This window comes from Asterias amurensis, chromosome 17 (genome assembly GCF_032118995.1).
Source record: "Asterias amurensis chromosome 17, ASM3211899v1".
Classification (NCBI taxonomy): Eukaryota; Metazoa; Echinodermata; class Asteroidea; order Forcipulatida; family Asteriidae; genus Asterias; species Asterias amurensis.
In genome coordinates, this window is record NC_092664.1 from 7023142 (window position 1) to 7042912 (window position 19771).

Consider the following 19771-nt stretch of genomic DNA (forward strand, 5'->3'; position numbering starts at 1 on the left):
ATGGGTAATTCAAAACACAAGCGAAAGTGAAGAGAATACGCAAAGGCAGGGGAAGTATGGGTAATTCAAAACACATGTGAAAGTGTAGAAAATACGCAACACCAGGGGAAGTATGGGTAATTCAAAATTTATTTGAAAGTTAAGAGAATATGCAATACCAGGGCAAGTATGGGTAATTCCAAACACAATGAAAGTGTAGAGAATATGCAAACCTTGACCTCTTCTAAAAACCAACCAATCTGTATAATAGGAATCCAATGTCATCTTTTGTATCAAAAGGCAATAAAAACGGTGTTCTTACTAGATATTTTGTTGTGAAGTGGCATGACCAAGCAGAACACGTTTCTCCAGCCATCATATCATCAACTGATCAGAAGTCCTCACCATCCACCAAGTCCAGATTCCATTGGCTCAAGCGAAGACATCTTTTGGTACCTTTGTTGATCTATTAAGATCCCCAGCACAAACCTGTTTACTAGAGAACAAAAGAGTGACGTGACCAACAAAAGGCTAAATGATAAGGGGCCCTCATCCCGACGTCTTGAGAGATCTTACCGAACCAAACATTTTAGGGACCAACCACTACTTTCCAGCTCGAAATGCGCTAGTATGTATGCATCCAAAAACTGCTTCGCTCTAGCTCATCAAATTTGTAAGGTATTACACCAGTGAAACAAAACACTAGTGGTGCATCAAATTGAATTTCAGTGAACAGAGAACATACCTCCCATTGCACCCAGGCCAGCAGGACCAACACTTGTTCCAGGCAGCCGAGGGGGTCCACCAACAGGCACAGGTGTTTGCACAACTCTGCGAGTTTTTCAGAGGGTTTGGATGAGGCCCTAATTACATACATGAAAAACTAATCAGAATGAGCTGCTCCTACACAATGAGTCAAATAGGTATTTCTGTGGTTTTACCTTGAACTCTGAAAAATATTCTCAATATCTTTAAGAGTTAAAACCCAAATGAAACAAAGTACAAGTTAGGGAATTTTATCATTGGATTTGATAGAAATTTCTATATCTCTGCAAGATACTGAGATTTCCATAATTTTGCTCAATTTCTGACAAACGTTAATAACTTATCTCATAAGAAAAATCAAATCCACACTTTTTGAAAACACTTACTGAGATTTAACAAAAAAAAAACACAAAAAAATAAGTTTGATCAGTCCTTTTTTTGGATAGAAGAGTCGACATATTGCAAGATACTGAGATTTTACTAATTGCGTTTTTATGTTTGAAATAAGGACTTTGCTCGCGAGAAAAATCATTATTTTAATTAAAACACTATTTTTCATGGTCTCATTCTTTGGTAGGAGCAACTCGTACATTAAAACTAGTTACATTAAATTAATTACACAAAGACATATGATTCTTAGCATCTTAAATTTCAGCAAAAAATTGAACAGTTTCAATCAGAGTGCTCTCTGACTGGTAAAACTGTTTCCCTAGTAGACAATCAGAGTGCCCTGATTATCCGCAAGGGTAGGTATCAATTATATGATCATCCAAAAATTATGCAAAAAATTGTTCAATTGTCTCGCAACAGTTTCAATCAGAGTGCTCTCCAACTGGTAAAACTGTTTCCCAAGAAGACAATCAGAGTGCCCTGATTATCCGCAAGGGTAGGTATCAATTATATGATCATCCAAAAATTATGCAAAAAAATGTTCAATTGTCTCGCAACAGTTTCATTTAGAGTGCTCTCCAACTGGTAAAACTGTTTCCCAAGAAGACAATCAGAGTCCCCGATTATCTGCAAGGGGAAATTTTTCTTTGATATTCTAAGAATTTTGATTAACTTTGAATGCATGCCTTTATTGGAATCATACACCTTTGTGCGGATAATGGGATGGATCTTGGGACACAAGGGGAATATTTTAGTGATTCACCACACAGGGAGAAGTGTGGGTAAATCTAAACACAAGTCCAAGTGGTTATTGTCACCATACAAGGGGTAGTATGGATAGTTCACCACACAGATAAAATGTAACTCACAACACAAGGGGAAGTGTCATTTACCACAGTGTAACGAATAGGATAATCACCACACAAAGGAAAGTGTGAGTAGTTAACCACACAAGATTATTGGCACACCCTGAAACATGAACTACATGTATAACTAACTAGACTAATTTTATACTTTGACTCCTAAGATTGTACATACTTTAATTGACACTGACTACTTTGACAACAAGAGGAGATTTCAAAGCGCAGCAACACTTTGAAGTATGGGTCGATCACCACACTAAAGGAGGTATGAGTGATTTTCCACACAAGGGAATGTGTGTATGATTCAAGTGAAGTTTGAGTGTTAACATTATATTATACTCAAGGGATATATGGGTAGATCCCCATTCAGAAGGGTATCAATAATATACAACACAAGTGGAAGTGTTGGTATCTTACTGTGAGGGAGCTATCGGTAGTTCACCCACACAGTCAAGTGTTGATATTTCACCACGGAAGGGACTCATTGATAATTCATCACACATGTAAAAGTGTTGATAACTCATCATAAAAGGAAAGCTTTGATAATTTATCACATTTACAAGTGTTGAACACTCATCACAAAAGGGAAGCATTGATAATTTATCACACATGTGAAAGTGTTGATAACTCATCACAAAAGGGAAGCATTGATAATTTATCACACATGTGAAAGTGTTGATAACTCATCATAAAAGGAAAGCATTGATAATTTATCACACAAGTGAAAGTGTTGATAACTCATCACAAAAGGGAAGCATTGATAATTTATCACACATGTAAAAGTGTTGATAACTCATTATGAAAGGAAAGCATTGATAATTTATCACACAAGTGAAAGTGTTGATAACTCATCACAAAAGGAAAGCATTGATAATTTATCACACATGTGAAAGTGTTGATAACTCATCACAAAAGGAAAGCATTGATAATTTATCACACATGTGAAAGTGTTGATAACTCATCACAAAAGGAAAGCATTGATAATTCATTACATATTATGTGAAAGTGTTGATAACTTCGCACACAAACATGACAAAGGGGAAGCATTGGTGATTCATCATTTTAGTATTGTGAATCTCCAGTTTATTGGAATACACCTGAAATGAATTATCATTGACAACATTTTTAACTAAATACCCCTAGGATGAAATGTCAAATTTTCTTTGACACCTAGCAAACCTATTAAGACACTAAAGTGCCACCTATTTCAGACATGGAGTCTGTACTTTGTATTTTGGCCAAAAAACAAAAATTGTATTTCCAGAAACAGCAAGATTTTGTACTGTTTTTAGTTCTTCTTTGACACAAAATGAAACTATTTAGACACTGTCACCTACTTCACACATGCAACTCTGTATTTTGACAACAAAATTTGTATTTCCAGAAACAGGCACAGCAAGTTTTTGTACTGCGTTTTTTAATTTTCAATGGCTGAGAAAACCAAAACCAAAAAAAGTCAGCTAATAGGCTGAAAAGTTGCATGGCTGCTAACTGCTGATGTATGAGATGGGCGAAAACCCCGCCTATCTAATACCCTCTGGGGAAAAAAGTCCCATCCGGCTCCACTATATGGCAACCAAGTTTGTCAACTCCATACATCAGCACATCTAAATTGAATAGCCTAAATGAATGAGCTAGAATAGTGAGAAAAAACATTCCTACATAAAGCTAAGGGTAGTACATTTCAACTTGGAACTTTGATTTGGATGATTCACCACACAAGAACAGTATGAGTGATTCACCATGGGTAAATATAGGTAGATCACCAATCAAGGAAAGTATGAATGATTCACCATACAAAGAAAATATAGGTGGGTCACCACACAAGGAAAGTATGATTGATTCACCATGGGTAAATATAGGTAGATCATCACAAAAGGAAAGTATGAATGATTCACCATACAAGGGAAATATAGGTAGATCACCACACAAGGAAAGTATGAATGATTCACCATGCAAGGAAAGTATAAGTAGATCACCACACAAGGAAAGTATGAACGGTTCACCATGGGTAAATATAGGTAGACCACCACACAAGGAAAGTATGAAAGATTCACCATGGGAAAATATAGGTAGATCACCACACAAGGAAAGTACGAATGATTCACCATACAAGGAAAATATAGGTGGGTCACCACACAAGGAAAGTGTGTATGACTCACGCCACTCAGGATGTGCACATATCAATCTTGCAGACAATGACGCTCCTTAAGAAAAGCCTTCATTATCTTGTTAAAAATACATTTAACCTTCAGATCCATCCCAGATACAAGTAGTTATAAATTCAAAGCTACAAACACTGTTGACCAACACTGCATCTCCACTGGTGATGGACTGGAACTTGAATGGAGATCCGACACTCTCTGTCTGGATTAGTTGATCTCTGGAGGATAAAAGAAAAGAAAAAGAGTTGTAATGCTTAAATATTTTGTTTTTCTTCCTTTGATGACCGGTAAACTTTTATTTACAAATTTTGCCTCAAGGTGGCTTTGAGAAGATCTTGAAATCAGGAAAAGCCAAGAGAATCACAGCTTGTCATCAGTAAAATATCATCAGTCTTTAATTCATCAGTTCATCATACCTTTGATTGTATTAGATCCATGTAGTCTACTCTTCCAGGTGTAGTTTGGGTCTCCGTCTTCTAGGAGGATGTCTCTCCAGAAGGCTTAAAGAAGACGGTTGGTGGACTCTTGGGCGGAGTAGGGGTGTCTCTGGAGAAGGATTGAGCAAGACGGTTGGTGGACTCTTGAGGGTTTGCTTCTCCAAGGGGTTCAACTGCAAAGGATGACCCAGTGGTTTGAGTTCATCACAGGGTGCCTCGCAGCATCATCTCAGGATTCTGTTTTGTCATACATGGATCCTGTTTGACAAAGAAAAAAAAAAAAATACATGCAGGGTTACAGTCTTTGCCACACGATAACTGCGTTTGGCAGTCATAACTACTGTTTTGGTTATTGGCCAGTGATCAACCAAAAACAAGTTCAACCAAAACAGTTTTTTATGTCCGTGAAAATGCACCTCATACATTTGTAAGCACCCTCAATCTCAGTTTGAGGGGAGGGTTTGATCACAGTTTGTATTGACAGTGATCAAAAGTGGCATGTCATGGTCAAGCAGTTGACAACACTTGACTTATTAGCTATGGTGTTTTTGATCATCAGAATGTGGGTAATTCGAGTCCCAGCTGTGGCACTTGATCATCAGTGAGTTTTTTCCCTAGCTGTAATGCAATAGGTATACCATTCAAACTGATAATAAGTTGCAGCAAAAACAAGTATGCATTGCTCAATTACATCAATACAAACCAAATTGATACATGCTCAGTTTCCCCTAACAGATCTGGGTCGCTGGCCAAAATATACCCCGCAGGCAAATTTTTATTGCTTGGTGGTGGTTGGTAAAAATGTGGGAGAGCGGTAGACTATGTTTGAATGGAAAGGGGGAAACAACGTTTATCATACCTTCAGATCTTTGAGATTGCCAACGTTCATGCTTTTGGCTTTGGCGGAGGATCAGTTGACCCTTAGGAGGTATAGGGGTGTCTCTGGAGAAGGATTGAGCAAGACGGTTGGTTGACTCTTGAGGGTTTGCTTCTCTCCAAGGGGTTCACCTGCAAAGGATGACCCAGTGGTTTGAGTTCATCAGGGTGCCTCTTAGCATCATCTCAAGATTCTGTTTTGTCAGACCCTGTTTGAACAGAAATGAAATAAGAACAATAAAATGTATGCAGGGTTATAGTCATTCATAAACAACTCAGATAGTTTCGCTTCTCCTATTGGTGGAGAGCACGTGGGGCAGTCGTGGTTGATAATGACCAGCATGCGCTAGTTTTGATGCAAATCGTTTCTCGTTTGGGCGCTGTCGATGAGTTTGCAGCACTTAGTGTGAAAAAAAAGAAAAAGAAAAGAGAAACGTCTTGCACCAAGACTACACGCACGAACGGATTCGAAAACTGTCATCTCAGTCATAATAGTGCAACACACGTACGTACAGAGCTCAAGCTTGTCCGAAAACGTACAAGTTTTACAGAGTTTCTTACTTTATTACACCTTTTAACCAAAAAGGCATTTATGAATAGGAATGAATGAGTAGTGATTCGTTCTTTTATAAACTGCCATTTAAAACCTTGCAGGGCCTATATGCCGTGTGATTCGGCTCGGGCCTTTATCACGAGGCACAGCTTTGCCGGTTTTAAATGGCCGTTTAAGAACTTGTCGTTACCCTTTTGTTCCCCTAAAAACAGCTCATGCTGACCTACAGGTGTAGCAGAGGTGGACAGACTGTACACTTGTGTCCTTGACCAAGATACTACAGTGTAATTGCTTCATCAAAAATATGAGTGAGCGTGTCGCCTGCAACAGCGACATGGGATGCTTCATGTTTGAATGGGTAAGGGGCAACAATGTTATCATACCTTTGAATCTTTGAGAATGCCAACATTCATGCTTGGGGCTTGGATGGCGGGTCGGTTGGTTGACTCTTTGTCAGTTCAGATATTCTGCAGAGGGTGACACAGCTCCATGATTACAGAGGGGTCGCCACTAAGGAACAGCTCGGGTTTCTGTTTCATTGCTGATGGATTTATCTAATGAGCAGAAAAAGACTGTAAATTAAATACAAGTTACCAGAATCTACTTCACAGATCTGTCTTGCGAGTAAAATAAGCAGCTACTTGTAATGGCCCCTTGCAATGCACCACAGCACACAGCTACTGTCTGCCATCCTCACGGTTTGGAAGTCAACTTGCCAAGTAAAAATGATGGTAATCATGTTATCACCAGCCCTGTACATTGTAATGTGTGAGCACCTATGACAAAAACGCTGTGTTTAGCTTGAGCGGCTCCTGGGCCCCTCCTCCCAGCCCCCCCCCAAAAAAAGAGTTTTGTGATATCTGCCAATTGTGCTTTTAAGTAAACAGACAAATTTAAGTGTAACCTAAACAAATATGTGTACATGTTACGTATGGCTGGTGGTGCTTGTATTTAAGATTGGAACCAAAAAAGCAAACAATGCTTTACAAGCAAAATATTATCGTTTCTGTCTTATTGTTACTTCATTTTCGAGTAACGAGGGGCTGAAATTCAGTATCACCAAGGGTGACAATAACAATAACAATAACAAAATATTTGGCTATTTTATTACAACACTTCCTAACAAAACTTTTCTCCATAAAAAATATGAAAAATAATTTTTTTTTAGTTATCAGATGTTATAACCTGACTGATTAGTGATATTGCCATTGAACTGGTGTTCACGCTCAACCACCGTAGGCCAACACATAGTGGGGATGCAACTTTTTATTTTAAGAACCAGTGAACGATTTCCCCTGTATCGCATCGCAATTTGCGATGCAATTTGGATGATTTGCTATGCAATTTTAAAAGGTGCATCGCAAATTTTGCGATCCATTTGCGATGCACATTTTGCAACATTTATGCTTAATACAAAACATTGATTTTTATTTAAAACCATTCATATTTTCATTCATGTTAAGTCAAAGGCTAATTAGCACAAGGTAAATTTACGCAACAATCGGCACGTTCCAAACTCATGAACTGCATAGATACTATACTGCACCCTTCATAACAGTATTTGATTTGGGCCGTCGCAGCATGGTTTTTCGTTCTACAAACGAAGCCGTCATAAGATTGAAACCTCAAAAAACCATGCAAGCGAAGCTTCCACCCCACGGTATCAAATACATGCAGTGCAGCAAATTATCTACATGTATCCGCAGTTCATGAATTCAGAGCGGGCCGGTGCTTGCGTAAAGTAGTTGCGATAACGTAACCCTCCTTTCGACGGCCGCCCAGGCCGGAAGGTTACGAGTCTCTTTCGAGCGGAAACGGTTGATCCGGTCCAACACGTACAATTTTGACAGCTAGTCACCAGATTTGCCCCATTTTTACCACTTTCGAAAATCATGACACAAATTCTGAGGGTACGAACTTAATCCGCAATGTCTAATGCAGCCTGCCATAATACTCAAAACAAAACACCATTAAGGAAATATTTCGAAAAAAAATGGGCAAAAACTTACCAGAACCGGAGCGAAAGGATAACATACGCATACGCATACACATTGCCACGAACTACACGTCACATATGTAGAGCCAAAGCTCCGCCCCACGCAGGTTCGACATTTGAACCTGTGAATTTCGCTCCGGTTCTGGTAAGTTTTTGTCCATTTTTTTTCGAAATATTTCCTCAATGGTGTTTTGTTTTGAGTATTATGGCAGGCTGCATTAGACATTGCGGATTAAGTTTGTACCCTCAGAATTTGTGTCATGATTTTTGAAAGTGGTAAAAATGGGGCAAATCTGGTGACTAGCTGTCAAAATTGTCGGTGTTGGACCAGATCAACCGTTTCCGCTCGAAAGAGACTCGTAACCCTCCGGCCTGGGCAGCCGTCGGGAGGAAGGTTACGTTATCGCAACTAGCGTAAAGAGCCTAGGACAAGGCTAAAAAGCCTTAGGTAAATTTAAACAAGTATTTTTACATGGCTATCAACCCCAGCCCACCCCAAAAAATAAAATAATAAAAATGATACTAAATAAATAAAAATAAGTAAAGTAAAAATGTGTTTTACTTTTGTAATTAAATCAGTGAATAAAAATAAAATGAAACAAAGCTTTAGTTTTTGTCATGAATATTTGGCTTTAACATACCACATGAAAGGTTCAGCTAAAATTTACAGACACTAAACACCTACGTTTACTCAACAATAAGCGGTGGAAACAACCAAAACAAGGAAGTGTTCGTGGTGCGTAAACAACGCTTGTCGTGCTGGTTATTTTTTTGACAGCTCGTAAAAAATCAAATGGCCACCGCTCTCCATCAACCCAGAATGCAATGCGAATGGGTGGGTGAAAAAATGTGTCTTTTAATTTGGAAGAAAAACTACGCTTAAGAACAGAATTTACAACAACGATAAAATAAATAAAAGGACAACATACCATAATGTTCTGCGATACTTGTAGTTTGTGCCGACTTGTCCATGTGGATTAAAAAGTGTGATTTGTGCATGTTTTTTTGTCGACTGGGCTCTACAATTAGCCACACGTGTGTAAAAGATTCTGCGCCATCTTTTGGAAACGACCGCATAACACCTCAAAACACTTACGCCGAGATCATCAAGTTCCTATTTTTGTGATTTTAAAGTATTTTCAAAGCTAAATTTTCACCTTAAAAAATACATTTCTGTCAAATAGTTTAACTATTATTGGCTGATTCCCATATTTAATGCCGAAAAACTTATTATTTCAACAGTCAAATCTAGCGAGCGGAGGAATATTTCCCGAATAAACATTGTGACAAAGCACCTTTCAGGAGGGCGGGGGAGGGGGGACGTTGACATACAAATTAGTTTGACACTATTATCTTTAACAAGTTTATTTAGTGCTAACACATTAGATTGAAGGGATGGGTTCCCCAATAGTGTTGTTGGGACTACTAAAAATATAGCGTGGAATTTATTAAAAGGAACAGTTCCAATTGTGTTGATGGTACTTGGGATCAATTTAAAGGAACAGTTGAAATTGTGTTGATGGGACTTGGGATCAATTTAAAGGAACAGTTCCAATTGTGTTGATGGTACTTGGGAATCGATTTAAAGAAACAGTTGAAATTGTGTTAATTGGACTTCTCTAGAGGGAGAAACCGATATCACTGCAACAACTTTTTTCACCTTGCTTTTGTGATTAAAAATCAAAATCAAAACTTTCTGGTCAAATCCGCCAAAATGTCTCACTGAACAAGATTTGTCTACTACTTTTTGCGCCAATCAAAGAAGAGACACTGGTTCCAGTTTTTCTGACTCATTTCAGGCCAGTCAACGAACTGCTGGACGACTGCAGAGAAAGGGAGGTCAGGGATTGATTTTGTTGATTGAACTCTCGAATACTCGAAGAAGCATTTTTAAAGTATCTATCGAAACAGACATTGTTCTTAAATACAAAATTGAATTTGATTCATTTATTAGACATTAGCATTTACAACAGTACAGCATCAGTTATGTACTAGCTTACTTACAAATAGTATTCATGCAAATTTTCAAAATGTAAACACTTTTAAACATGTTGGCGTGATTTTGATTGTAACAGCTCCATCTGTGAACAAGTTCATTTGCAACTGTAGTGATTCAAATCAATAAGGATTTATCAAGGATTTTGAATCCAGCAAAAAAAAATTGAAATTCTGACAAATGGGTTTGATTCTCTTTTTCTGATTCTCTTTTTCTGTATTTCTATCAATTTTGATTTTAAGGGCCTGTCTGTTTGAAGACAGAGAGACCTTCAAAAAAGTGCTAAAATCAGCCATTGTTACTAGAAAGCCTTGTTCCAATTTCAGAGGAGCTGCTTTATTGCAAACGTTGCCTGACAATTTTTCTGCAAGGCAAAATTGAGATGGAAACCAGTCACAGATCTGTGCTTATACTTATAAGTACTTGTTGTGCTTTAAGCAGAACAGCTCTGGCCCTGGTTTCAATTTTCTTAGTCTGCTTATACTGTACGCCAAAAGTGTCACACAGAAAATGTATGTATAAACAGCAGCTCAACACGTGTACTTTCTTAGTTCTTACTAATTAAGTTGGTTTTAGCAACAACAAGTTGTAAGAAATTATCAGTGTCTCAATGCAACCCTGGCATCCATCTTTTACATACAAGTGTATTACACAGGTCTGCAAGGAATTGTTGCTTCCAGAAATTTGGAGCTTACCATTTCGTCTTTCACCACAAAATTCAAACTTCTTCTCAAAACTTATCCTATGTCACAAAATTACAAGGACTAATTTAGTTGTGTCTATTTACTTTCGTTTGTGTTTGGTTTTACTTGGCCTTGAACACCCAGCAGTTAGCGCATTACAAGTCTTTGATGTTACTATTATTATTATTATTTAACAATCCATAATTAATTTATAGATTTGTACATCAATACCACACAAACCCTCAATAATTGGAATGGTATTCAAACCCATCTCCAATTCACATCCCATCATTGATCATATTGGTAAAGGCATCATCGTTACATTTAAAGTCAACACACACATAAGGCTAAAACGTCTGTCAATTGTATCAAGATATTTACATGTATATTGACCTTAAAGACAGTGGACACTATTGGTAATTACTCAAAATAATTATTGTCATAAAACTTTTCTTGGTGACTAGTAATGGGGAGAGGTTGATGGTATAAAACACTGTGAGAAACGGCTCCCTCTGAAGTGCCATAGTTTTTGAGAAAGAAGTAATTTTCCTCGAACTTGATTTCGAGACCTCAGATTTAGAACTTGAGGTCTCGAAATCAACCATCTAAACGCAAACAACTTTGTGTGACAAGGGTTATTTTATTTCATTATTATCTCGCAACTTCGATGACCGATTGAGCTCAAATTTTCACAGGTTTGTTATTTTATGCATATGTTGAGATAAACCAACTGTGAAGGCTAGTCTTTGACAATTACCAATAATGTCCACTGCCTTTAAGCGCATGACATCACGGCAGTGGGATGCCCTCACTTAAAGGTCAAAAAGGAGGTTGCTCATTGGAAATAGCCATTCATGGGAGCCTGTCGAAATTGTGAGGTTTCCTGACTAAAATTTCCAGCGAGTCATTAACCTGCTGCAGTTTTTTATTCCAATGTGCCCCTCAAACATTATTATAGGAACCAGTCCCCATTGTTTGCAATCTTACATCCTGGCTCAGGCCCGTATACTTCGTTTTTGAAAGGGCAAGGGCACCAAGGCATGTTCTCATTGGTAAAGGGCACCCTATCAGAAAATTGTAAATTTCTACTGGAGCATTTCAGGGGCACCAAGGCAATGACCAGGGGGCATGGAGGCAATTGCTTTGGTTGCCTCCAGAAGAATCAGGTCTGCTGGCTCCAAGGAGCAATTCTTAACTCTTCCAACAAAAATCAACATATATTTTAGCCAAACTGTATGGAAACCTTAAATAGGCATTTCACTTTCTCAAATTCGATGTATTTACAAACAACTGATACTTTTATAAAACATATTCATATTTCTAAATATATAAATATCTTACTGTATACATATACACAATTTGCTTTCTTCAAAAATTAAACTGCCAATTGATTCTCAAACAAAAAATGGCAAATTTTCTTGGCCTGGCTACACAAATGCCCTGCAGTTTCTTCAGGAAGCTCAGAAGTCTTATTCATTCTTTACATCAACCCAAATCTGCAAAAAGCAAGATTGACCTAGAAGTACTCCTACAGAGGGTTCAAATATAGTTCAATTATAGCTCAATGACTATAGCTGTCCTATGCATAAAAAGTGATTGGACAGAAGTTTGGATGATTGTAAAAACGGCTAGACCAAACAATACCTCGTACTTAAGCTGCCCTCTTCATAACAGGGACAGCAAATTCCATTGAAAAAAAAAAACTCAAAGAAATCTTTATGGAATTTTACTTTCACCACCATAAAGTATTGTTCAGATTCTCTGAACACATATGATAGTTTTTCATTTTGTGTTGAACATAGACATATTGACTAGAGCAGGATTTGAACCTCCAGATTAACATGCCAGCGCTCTACCAACTGATCTATCTAGCGCTAATAATATTTGTCTCCCTATTTGTGGAATCAAATAAATCTTTGTTTGTGTTAAGTACAAAAAAACATGGCATTGTTCCTGTTTTTGCGAAAATAAACCTCCAGGTTTATCAGTGGTATGTAGAAGCAACTGCTTTTTGATGGGCAAATTCACTTTCAGTGATAAAAGCAAGCTGTTTTACAACTGGCAGATGTACCATGCTTCTATTTGATGATCAAGCTGATTTAGAGTACTAAACACAATATACTTTTTGTGACTTTACAGGGCTTCCAAAGAACGTTATACATTAGTATGAACAATTCTTGTTTCATTAGATGCTTTACACACAATTAAATTGCACTGCCATCTCTATTATTTTCAGGTGAACAGATCCAATCTGCTTGGCTTTTTGTTTGCGTAATTATACTGTCATTTGATGATTGAGTTGAAGAGGGTTGATGTAAAAGCTATTCACCAATCAGGCCCTTCTCCAGAGCTTCCTTCTGTAACTCAGCAAGCTGCCTGTATGGACAAATCAAGATACAGTTGAACATTTGAAAAACCCCATTAAATATAATCCGAATGTAAAGTAATCTAACGGTACTATTTAGTTGGAGCAGGGCCCAATTTCACAGAGCTGCTGAGCACAAAAATTTGCTCAGCATGACATTTCTTCCAAAATAAAAACAGGGTTACCAACCAAATTTCTACGTGAATTTTCAGGATAAGCAATCGACAGCTGAATACCAGTAGCAATCAATATGTAACAAATGGAAACTTGGTTGGCAATCCTGTTTTTATCAAGGAAGACATTTCATGCTAAGCAAATGTTTGTGCTTAGCAGCTCTATGAAATTGGGCCCAGCTGCTTACTAACTAAACCTCCAAGATTGCCAAGTAGCTACAGGTAGTTTGAACCTGTACCTGCTACTACAATATAGGATTTGAACTGCTTCTAGCTTCATGTATCGGGCAATCTAGATCATGGTAGGGGCATGCATACAAAACTCACAAAGACTTAAGGAGCACTCACAGAAAGAAACTCAGAGTCAAAAGAAACTCACAGTAAGCTAAAGGAACTCAACTTAGATAAATAGAACCCATTATGGCAAAGATAAACTTATAAGGGAAAATGAACTCACAGGGGGCAAATGACAATAACTAGAGGCAAACAAAACACAAACAGCAAACAATTCCCACAAAGGCAAAATAAACTCAGGGAGTAAACAGTAACTCACAAGGGGCAAAGGGTTGTTATAAAAGTAACATCACATTGGAATAGAAAAAATCACAGACAGGTAAACGAAACTTACTTTCTGAGTTGCATGGCTTTTATCTTGAGGCGCTTGTCATTCTGTTGAATCTTACGGATCTCTGCATCAGTTGAGTCATTGACTGTCTTATCCATGTCCCATCTTAGATACAAGCCACACCAAAGCATCTAGCCAATAATAAGCATACCATCATACATTAATTTTTAGACACTTCATTTTGTATAGTTCGAAAGTGTTTCTTGAGGCACTGCCGTCGATTTTACAAAACTCTTCCAAACTTAAAGACTAATCTTAGGACTTAGGACGAGTCCCAAACCTGCACTGTAGCATGCAGACCTTAAGATTAATCTTAAGTTAGGACGAGTTACTCGTCCTAACTCGAGATAAGACGAGTCCTAAACCCTTTGTGAAATCGACGGCTGGACACCTTTGGTAAATGTAAAAGACTGCCAGTATTCTCACTTGGTGTATCCCAACATATGCATAAAACAACAAATCTGTGAACATTTAAATTCAATTGGTCATCAAAAATACAAGTGAATAGTGAAAGAAATGTCATGAGACTGACTTACCAAGCTTTGGGGAGCTACTGAAGGCCATATGACTGTGGAGTTTGGCTGGTACAGAGGGTTGATATAGGTTTCTAGTATCTTTGGTCTGTTGACATACGTCCTTGTGGAAAAAAATTCAAACAAGAGGGTAAAGTTAAATAATAAATAATGATAAAATAATAGTTATTGTGGCTTCTTATAAAGCGCACATGTTCAGTGATGCTCCTGGCGCTGTAACATACAGTATTTCCTGCCAGATTGTGGGACTACGTTTGAATTATGAGACCTAATTATGATAGCACCATGTAATGTTTTTACAAGGTGCTGTGGTGCAATTTGCTGCCCATTCTCTTTTCGATAAGTGCACTGGGTTCTTTTACATGCGTTACATAACACATGGTACCAACGGCTTAACGTCCCATCCGAAGGACGAAGCAATGGAGAAGTGTCTTGCTTAAAGGAACACGTTGCCTTGGATCAGTCGAGTTGGTCTTTGAAAAGCGTTTGTTATAAAATGCATATGGTTGGCAAGATTCTGTAAAAGTAGAATACAATGATCCACACAAACATGCCTCGAAATTGCACGGTTTTCCTTTTGCCTCGTCGACTAACTCAGTCGGCCATTTATGGGAGTCAAATTTTTGACTCCCATAAATGGCCGACCGTGTTAGTTCGCACAGTAAAATGTAAACCGCGCAATTTTGAGGCAAACTTGTGTGGATTATTGTATTCTACTTTTAAAACATCTTTCCAACCATATGCATTTTATAACAAACGTTTACAAACGCTTTTTTATAGACCAACTCGTCCGATCCAAGGCAACGTGTTCCTTTAAGGACACAAGTGTCACGGCTGGGGATAATAATAATACTAACGATAATAATAATACCTAGGTCTTGATTTTGAAGTATGAGACCTGTTCCTTTACATAGCATGATGAAATGGTCTACAAGATACTCATGTGCTGTGGCACAATATGAAGCCAGTGTTGGTCAAAAAGTTGCACAATCTATCTGTCATTAAAGCCTAATGCATGTACATATGTCAGCGATGTGAACATCCTGTTTTTATCCTCCAGTCAATTTGAAAAATAAAACTGTGGATCATGCAGCAGAAACATGTTTACTTACCATAAGGATTGTGTCTTGGTGGAAAGTTTCAGAGCCTGTCTATCATGTTCATTATTGCACAGGAATGTTCCTACAAATGACAAAAAAACAACAAGGGGTTATAGGCCATAGTCCACATGTTTGACAGAAATATATTTTGAGGGATAAAACACAATAAAGCATAAATGTATACATACATGTATAATGTGTATTACACAAAAACAAAAAACCTGTGGCTTTTAATACCATTTGAAGGACAAAGCAATTATGGTTAAGTGTCTTCTTAAGGACACAAGCATCACGACCATGACCCAAACTCGCACCCTGATAATATCATAGCCCAGCCATGACACCCCATCCATGTACATGTATCAGTTTGAGTGAGAAAATTTAGAAGCGTTTCACTTGAATTTGAGAAATGTTGCTGTCAGAAGTGTTTTTCAAATTGTGTATTCCAGCTACGGATTTTTCTTCCCGTGTTGACTAAACCGCTTGAGAATTTCTACAATATCTCAAAAGCGCTTCCACCGTTTGAACCATTTTTAACTTGCATGGGTTTGTTTTATTGTATACTACATTTATAGTGGAATAAAACAGTCAAAGGGCTCCAAAAACCAAAGGAATACATTTCCTTTTAAACAATAGAAAGGGGACAGTCTCTTACCAAACTGTGACGCATAGGAATTCTCAAAGAGTAGAATCAGAAACTTCTCATTGAATTCAAAGGAGCACTGGTACTGCTGCAGAATCTGACAAACGAAAAAATTTGAAAATAAAACTCTAGACAGTATGGACGTGTGCAAAATGAGTTAATGACAAAAGGTTGTGGAAAGACAGACATTTTAAATGTTCATTTAAGACGCAAATGACGTTAAGATATTGGCAAGGTAGTGCATTCTGCTTTCAGCCAGGCTCCTACTGGATGACACCCATGCCTACATCCTTATGAACTGTGAAGGGGTTAACCTGTTACAGCCCCAGGAGTAGGTGACAACGTGCCCTTGGTGGCAGCAGCCCTCTCCTAGTGCATTCTGCTTTCAGTCAGGCTCATTGTAGATGACACCCATGCCTACATCCTTATGAACTGTGAAGGGGTTAACCTGTTACAGCCCCAGGAGTAGGTGACAACGTGCCCTTGGTGGCAGTAGCCCTCTCCTAGTGCATTCTGCTTTCAGTCAGGCTCATTGTAGATGACACCGATGCCTACATCCTTATGAACTGTGAAGGGGTTAACCTGTTACAGCCCCAGGAGTAGGTGACAACGTGCCCTTGGTGGCAGTAGCCCTCTCCTAGTGCATTCTGCTTTCAGTCAGGCTCATTGTAGATGACACCCATGCCTACATCCTTATGAACTGTGAAGGGGTTAACCTGTTACAGCCCCAGGAGTAGGTGACAACGTGCCCTTGGTGGCAGTAGCCCTCTCCTAGTGCATTCTGCTTTCAGTCAGGCTCATTGTAGATGACACCCATGCCTACATCCTTATGAACTGTGAAGGGGTTAACCTGTTACAGCCCCAGGAGTAGGTGACAACGTGCCCTTGGTGGCAGTAGCCCTCTCCTAGTGCATTCTGCTTTCAGTCAGGCTCATTGTAGATGACACCGATGCCTACATCCTTATGAACATTGAAGGGGTTAACCTGTTACAGCACCAGGAGTAGGTGGCAACATGCCCCTGGTGGCAGTTTGATCTGGGTCAACAGCTCAAATCAGGTAAGTGTAGCCCTCACTTTGATCCGGCTTAGTTGGGCGATACCTCAAATTGTGGTTTGAAAAAAGTGAGGGAGGAAGGAGTGAGCTGCTGCACCTTAGCCATCTCTCTTTATCTGCCCTGAATGTAGAATATGCATAAGGGTATAAATGGGTACATGAAAAGGGTATTGCTATTGTGTATAAAAAGACTTTGTCAGCCCTGGCAGCTCAGGGCTGTATATGGGGTGTCTTGGCCGAGTGGATAAGAGCACCGAACTCAAGCTCTGATGCTTCTGTTCAACAGAGTGTGGGTTCAAATCCAGGTCGTGACACTTGTGCAGCAGTACACTTAACTATAATTGCTTCTCTCCACCCAGGGGTAAATGGGTACCTGTGAGGGCAGAGATGGTTCTTGTGATTGGTTTAGCCATGTAGCGCATATAATTGTCGCACAGGCTGTATACTCCCCAGGGAGCTGAGATGGTTTAAGGAATGATTTAAGGCCCAGTGACCAGGGGTAATAGTGTCGGAAGCGCTTTGAGACACCCCGTGAAAAAGCGCTATATAAAAACCGTGTATTATTATTACACTACCCAGGGAGCTGAGAAAGATTAAAGAAACGTTATTGGCCATCAGTGACCAGGGCACCACTATAAAGCGCATTGGTTATTGTAAAACATTGTTTACATTGTATACATGTAAGAACTAGTTATTCATAGAATCACTTAGTTTGAAGGGTTGTGGTTGTAAAGACTCACCTGTCCCACACAGTCTAAGAAGAGAAGGAATACAGGCCCAGTGTGTTTGTGTTTGCTACCAGCGTAGGCAGACTTTGCACATCGACTGGCGAATGGGTGACCGGACTGAACCCACTCACGTTCAACCAGTGCCTCAAACCTATAAAGCAGGACAAAATAGACAATCAAGCTTTCCATCACAGAAAGGGTTAACCTTACCCCTTGTAATAGAGAGGTTTTCAAGTGCCAGACACAATAACCGTTTCCCTTCATGTTAGATTTTGTTTTGTGATCATAGAGTTATGTATCAGGTCAATGTCAAATTCTAGATATTGGGATAGTGTTTGTGGGCAAAATGAATCCCAAAACGTTTCATGTAAGCTCTTCTTACATAAGTGAATTTGACTGAACAGTACTTTTGTTTAACTGTTCCTTTTGGACCCACATGGGCATTATAGGCCTAAAATTAAACACGTGTAAAGAAAGTTTCCAACAAGCGAGGTCACAATAGAGACCCTTTTCGCAATAGAGACCCTATTCACACTACATTTTTCTGCTAGGGCAAAAATACAACTAACATCTGCAAAAATGGTATTGATTGTTTAACATATGTAAATGCACTATTTAAGAACTAGTTATTATTATTAATACCATGATTGTACTTGTATGACTTACCCTCTAACCGTCCGACAGTCAGGATTAAGTATAATCTGTGCTAATGATGTAATCTGTAGTGTGGCATCTAGTCCCTCTGAACCATGCACTAACACTGACGAATCTGTCAAAAAAAAAGTTTCCAACATGTCTCAAGGTTACCTCATGAAAACAATTTCACCAATGCACGTATAAACATTCATTATTTGAATAATAAATCCAGTGCTTTGGTCTCTTGTCACTGGGAAAGCTTGGTTGAAACAGTTAAAATATGTCTTATACTCATTCAAAGTTTGTGGGTACGATTTTGCCATGCAGGACTTAGATAAACTGTAGCACTATAGGATTTTTTCTGTTCAGCAAACAATCTGTATGTTTAACAAAAATGTATACATAGAACTGGGCCCAATTCTATGGCTTTGCTAACCATAAGCAAAGAATTGAGGCTTATGGAAGCATGGGATTCCGCGCTTACATCAAAGCGTATTTCATAGCAGCAGGGAATTTCACTTGTCACGCTTGTGCGCGAGCATTCTCCACTTAACAAGCCATGCTTTGGTTACAAAGCTAGTGCAGATATTCCGCACTTGGAGAGTAAGTGGAGAATGTTGTTCGTAAGGGCAGAATATAGCAGTAAGCAGGGCCAAGAAAGTGGGCCCTAATATTCTTGAATCTTGGTGATGATGTCAAGTGTCATGACCAAGCTCTGGTGTTTCTGTTCAGCAGAGTGTGGGTTCGAATCCCAGTCCTGACACTTGTGTCCTTTAGAAAGACACTTAACTACAATTGCTTCTCTCCACCCAAGGTTAAATGGGTATCCTGTGAGGGCAGAGATGGTTCTTGTGACTGATTTAGCCTAGTGCGCTACATATTCGGCAGCACAGGCTGTATACTCCCAAGGGAGCTGAGAGGATTTAAGGAATTAATCATGGCCCAGTGACCAGGTGTACTTAATGTTGGAAGTGCTTTGAGACGCCCTTCAGGTGTATATTAAGCGATAAAAGCCGATTATTATTAGTATCAAGACTGATGCAGAAGATGTTAACTTACTCTCCCTGTCCACACACTGAGCTACAAGGCATGCTGTCGTCAGGACTTCCTTGACGTTACTGAGCCAGCTTGATGCACCTAGGTGCCCCAGCCACTTGTCCATTGAGTTGGTATTTTTGTTACATGCTGCAAATGAAACCCGGTAGAGTATC

General features: G+C 38.9%; 1 protein-coding gene and 1 long non-coding RNA gene across 4 annotated transcripts in view; both read right to left on the reverse strand.

Moving 5' to 3' along the window:
- Positions 1-4747: 4747 nt before the first annotated feature.
- Positions 4748-6506, reverse strand: LOC139949573 (uncharacterized). Its single transcript, XR_011787557.1, has 3 exons — positions 6412-6506; positions 5459-5684; positions 4748-4857 (listed from the first exon to the last, which is right to left on the reverse strand). It is a non-coding gene; the product is annotated as an uncharacterized lncRNA (long non-coding RNA).
- Positions 6507-9977: 3471 nt separating this feature from the next.
- The window catches only part of LOC139949841 (myotubularin-related protein 9-like), a 42932-nt gene continuing 33138 nt past the window's right edge, over positions 9978-19771 (reverse strand). For all 3 annotated transcript variants that reach the window (XM_071948386.1, XM_071948385.1, XM_071948384.1), the window contains exons 8-15: positions 19620-19745; positions 18591-18693; positions 17937-18075; positions 16155-16239; positions 15512-15581; positions 14403-14502; positions 13870-13997; positions 9978-13079 (exon numbers count right to left, since the gene is read on the reverse strand). In XM_071948386.1, coding sequence (XP_071804487.1) covers positions 13025-13079; positions 13870-13997; positions 14403-14502; positions 15512-15581; positions 16155-16239; positions 17937-18075; positions 18591-18693; positions 19620-19745 — 806 coding nt within the window. In that variant the 3' untranslated portion in view covers positions 9978-13024. The remainder of the gene's footprint in view (positions 13080-13869; positions 13998-14402; positions 14503-15511; positions 15582-16154; positions 16240-17936; positions 18076-18590; positions 18694-19619; positions 19746-19771) is intronic.